The sequence below is a fragment of the Amblyomma maculatum genome, chromosome 3, assembly GCF_055883805.1.
Source record: "Amblyomma maculatum isolate TAMU_Amacu chromosome 3, ASM5588380v1, whole genome shotgun sequence".
NCBI classification, from domain to species: Eukaryota; Metazoa; Arthropoda; class Arachnida; order Ixodida; family Ixodidae; genus Amblyomma; species Amblyomma maculatum.
The window spans coordinates 60,402,122-60,406,833 of record NC_139346.1 but is presented as its reverse complement, the minus strand read 5'-3'; the positions used below and the strand labels follow the sequence as shown (position 1 = coordinate 60,406,833).

General features: G+C 47.4%; 1 protein-coding gene across 1 annotated transcript; it reads left to right on the top strand.

The window, feature by feature from the left end:
• The first annotated feature begins 2,562 nt into the window (after positions 1 to 2,562).
• LOC146194852 (uncharacterized) lies at positions 2,563 to 4,387 on the top strand. Its single transcript, XM_084597572.1, has 2 exons — positions 2,563 to 2,925; positions 3,477 to 4,387. The coding sequence occupies exons 1-2, from the start codon at positions 2,790 to 2,792 to the stop codon at positions 4,097 to 4,099; spliced, it is 759 nt and encodes a 252-aa protein (XP_084453698.1). The 5' UTR covers positions 2,563 to 2,789; the 3' UTR covers positions 4,100 to 4,387.
• The last annotated feature ends 325 nt before the right edge of the window (positions 4,388 to 4,712 follow it).

The window sequence follows — 4,712 nt, the reverse complement described above, 5'->3', positions numbered from 1 at the left end:
CAGTAATCTGCGTCAGGCACTAGAAATAAAACAATGCGCATTTTTATCCTGCCGATCTTTAAACAATGCGCAGCCGTATTTTTGTCTCAATATTTATGGAATTATCCGATGCCTATTCGACATATCGAAATGCTATGCACGAAGTTCTTACAGAAGTTTTTATTTTACATACAGTCCAACCACGCAACATCATTTCATCAGGAATCTGAAAGCTTTATAAAACTTGGCGCAAGCCCCGCCGGGGTGGTGCAGTGGTAAGACGCCCGACTACTGTGCCGGAGTTCCCGGGATCGAATCCCGGCCTCGGCGGCTTCGTTTCGATGTAGGCGAAACGAAGTGGCGTCCGTGTGCTATGCGATGTCAGCGCACGTTAAAGATCCCCAGGTGGTCGAAATTACTCCGTAGCCCTCCACTACGGCTCCTCTTTCTCTCTTTCCACTTTCATTCCCACCTTCCTCCCTTCCCTTACGGCGCGGTTCGGGTGTCCACAGAGCAAGTGTGACAGTTACTGCGCCTTTCCCTTCCTGTGAACCAATTTAATTTAAACTTGGCGCAAATATATAAAGCACTTGTTTAATATTCCGTAAAACTACTTTTTTTCTGGTATAAGAAACCCGTATCAAAACAAGCAACATTGAATGACACTCTAACAGTGCTTTAAAGCGCAAGTCATAGGCTCCCATTCCTAGCTTTAGAGGTGTTACCGTCTACGTGATTAAGCGGTGAGACGCTATATGTTTGCCCTAGGGGAGTGATTCTCTATCACTTGACACCAGGCAACCTGTGGCGGAAACTTCTGCTCGGCGTCCCGCAAACGGAACACAGACGTCTCGCACACTAACCCCCGAATGCAGAGATCTAACTTGAAACGCGCTTGGACTTGACTTGGGCAAGTCAGCTTGAAGCATCAAGCCGACTTCAAAACGCCCAAGTCGGCCCAGCGCGTTTCATAGACGCTCACGCCGACTTGCTTTGCCAAGTCAAGCACATGCTTCGTCAAGTCGAGGTCGTGCTTCGACTTGAGAACACATTGCTCGTCTGTGACCGAGATTAACAATAAATTTGTTTCCGTAACGCATGTTGCAGGCGAGAAAAGTATATAATTTGGTAAATATAAGCAGGCGCGTAAATAATTTGAGAGCTTTTTGCAGATAAACGCTTCCAACGGGCACTGTAGATCAGTGCTCTCTGCTTCTTTTGCACGAATCATGTTTTCGGTTGGCAACTTGCACGGCTGATCAGCTGCGCCAAACACGCCATGCATGCAGTCTTTTCGTCTTTTGCACCTGTTGAGTCAAGTCGCTTTCTAGTCCTTCGTTCCATCTGTCAAGGCAAGGCGATGTCGCAACTGCCCCTGTCGCAACTGTCCGCGTCGTCGTTTGAAAACACGCCTTCGCCACGCAGGGCAGCGCCTCGTTTCTCTGCAGAAGAGAAAAGTTTATTAGCCGAGCTTGTAAACGAGCGTGTCAAATATTTGGAATGTAAGCGAACCGATGTGGCCTCCTTGGCGAAAAAAAAAAACGAAGTTTGGAAGGAGGTGGCGAAGATATTCAATTCGCACCACGGGGTTACCCGGCGGGACCTCCTTCAGTTGAAGAAGTGCTGGGCTAACCTGAAGCAAAAATGGAAGGAGGGCACAGCAACGGAGAGGCGGGAGCGTCACAAGACCGGTAAGCGCTTTTTGCAAGCATGTTTTGTATTCATAGATAATTACGCTTTCCACCAAATTTACTGTTTACTGCTTTCGTTATCTGCACGTGCCATGCTTTCCTGACCTCCACTGCCTGATGCTTTCGAGTAGGCACGAAAACATCGCATACCAACACAACCTGATATATAACGCTCTGTCTCACACACACGCTACATTTACGTTTCTACATGTGTCGGTAAAGTTGCCATACCTCGGCAAAACACATATGCACGTTCATTTCTTCCAAGAACAAGCCGCCCGGAACTGCTTGCCTGCTGCCCTTGTCATTATCGGCGAACTCTCGCTTTCGTGCAGGGCTTACAAATATCATTTTTACTCTGTTTCTAGCTTCCGCTTGTTCAGTCCGCCTTCGACTGTTCTTTTTTTTTATCTTGGCATTCAGCCTGTTTGCCTTCGATCCTTCCTTTTTTTTTTTTTTTTCATTTTGCTTGATATGCACTGACCTGTTGTAGCCAACTTCGAATTTTGCAGTATTTTTTAGCGTTTTGAATACGCGTTATTTCTTTTTCTGTTCCCTTGTTTAATTTCTTGTATTGAAGTTGGTTGGTTGGTTGGTTCATAGGAAGGGAAAGGCGCAGTATCTGTCACACTTGCTCTGTGGACACCTGAACCGCGCCGTAAGGGAAGGGAGGAAGGTGGGAGTGAAAGTGGATAGAGAGAAAGGGGGGCCGTAGTGGAGGGCTACGGAGTAATTTCGACCACCTGGGGATCTTTAACGTGCGCTGACATCGCACAGCACACGGACGCCACTTCGTTTCGCCTCTATCGAAACGCAGCCGCCGAGGCCGGGATGTATTGAAGTCCGAGTGTATCTTTTTGTATTTTTTGCACTCCCCTCTTCAATGCAAAACACGAGTAAAATAAATAATAAATAAATATTTTGTATGGGGCTGGATTACGCAAATGGTTTCCAATCAACAGCAAGAGGAAGTGGCGGAAGGTAATTGCAAATAGAAATACTTTGTTGTTGAGCGTTCTCATCACTCTGGACTGAAAGCAATATTATTTTCCAGGGGGAGGATCAGCACCTGCTGCCTTGGACCCTCTCATTGAGCGGGTGGGAGCAGTGGTGGGCCACATGGCCACCCGAATTCGCAACGAATTCGACAGTGACGCAGCACTGTACCAGCCCCCCGTCCACAGTTTGCCCGTCGTGAGGCTGCTTCAGCCTATGGTGGACGGTGCTGCTGATGAGGCAGACTTCGATTACACAGGTAGGTTATTTTGCATCAGTGTGTACTGAAGTGTCAAGAAAAATGTTCCTTTTCCTCTGCACTATTTTAATATCACTGACGGCATGTACTTTGAGAGCCGACGCTGTGCCGAGGGTTGCAGCTGTGCAGAACAGAGCGAGTTGCTTCTCATTGGTAATGACACTGTATAAATGTTCACCAACGTGGAAGTTTGGCCTTTTTGGTACCTGTGAAAAATGCTGCCTTTGCACCTAGGCAAGGATGCATGAAGAACAGTATACATGCGAGAACATTCTTTTCATGTATAAGTACGAAAGCCCGATCCCTATGCAGAAAGTTGGGTCACTGTTACAGGAATGTCGCAGTCTGGGGTGGTATTACATGACACTGGATCACTACTCAGTTGCTTTTTAATGCAGAAATGGAGCCATAGCCTTGTGTACATTTGGTGGAAGTCTGGAGAAACAACATTGCACAGTAGCTTGTGTGTGGAGCTAAGAAATGAAAACGGTAGCGTTTCTTGACCTTAGGATTGCCTTGTTTTTCATATTTTGCCTTTTTGTCTGTTACAGACGAGTGGGAATCCAGCACCCTCGTGGAACCTGGAGGCCACTGTGAACCAGCAGTGAGTGCGGCTAGTTCAGCTCCAGAACCAACTGTGGACGGTGACAGCAACTTGCCACCCGTTGTGCGACCTGATGCTGCCGTTGCCAGCACAGTTGATTCTGGAGCTGATGCCAGCTGTCCCACTGCCCCGGAAGCTGCTGCCTGTGGCAACAGAGCACCAAGAGGGCGGATGGCCCTTTTAGAGAAGTCATTGGGAGAAGAAAATGAAAAAAGAGCAAGTCTTCTCCAAGAAGAGCACACTGTCCGTCTTCAATTAATGGGCGAGGACCACCAAAGTGTGCTCAAACAGCGAGAATCCAAGACCAAACTAGAAGAAAGGGAGTCCGCAGCCAGACTGCAGCTTTTGAAAGATGATCGCAACGACATGCTTGAAGAGAGGCGCAAGAAGAGGAAATTTGAAGAACAAATGCGGGAAATGGAACTGCAGCAGCGCCAACTCGACCTGCAAGAACGGCAGCAGAAAATCAAGTTTGAGGAGGAGCTGCAAGCAGTCGAATTGGAGAGACGCAAGCTTGAGGTGCAAATTCTGAAGCACAAGCTTCGTAAATTAGAAGATGACGAAAACTGATCTTTTCATTTTGTTTAATTTGATTTCTCAAAGAAACCTGGGCAATGAGGCACATCGAAGCAGAGAACTCCCAATATTTCCATCACCTGATGTTCTTTAACATGCAGTGACTTTGCTCCGTACACAGGTCTCCTGCTTTTAGTTTGCATCTTTTTGAACAACTTCCGGCTCCACCAAGTATTTCCATCACCCGAGGCTCTTTAACGGGCAGTGACTTTGCTACGTACACAGGTCTCCTGCTTTTGGTTTCCATCATTTTGAACAACTTCCGGCTCCACCAAGTATTTCCATCACCCGAGGCTCTTTAACGGGCAGTGACTTTGCTCCGTACACAGGTCTCCTGCTTTTAGTTTGCATCTTTTTGAACAACTTCCGGCTCAACCAAGTGTTTCCATCACCCGAGGCTCTTTAACGGGCAGTGACTTTGCTCCGTACACAGGTCTCCTGCTTTTAGTTTGCATCTTTTTGAACAACTTCCGGCTCAACCAAGTATTTCCATCACCCGAGGCTCTTTAACGGGCAGTGACTTTGCTCCGTACACAGGTCTCCTGCTTTTAGTTTCCATCTTTTTGAACAACTTCCGGCTCAACCAAGTATTTCCATCACCCGAGGC

Bases quoted from the DNA above. Each gene is read 5' to 3' on its own strand.
- LOC146194852 (XM_084597572.1), top strand. From the start codon at position 2,790: ATGGCCACCCGAATTCGCAACGAATTCGACAGTGACGCAGCACTGTAC. The intron at 2,926-3,476 runs GTAGGTTATTTT...TGTCTGTTACAG, and splicing joins GGCAGACTTCGATTACACAG to ACGAGTGGGAATCCAGCACC.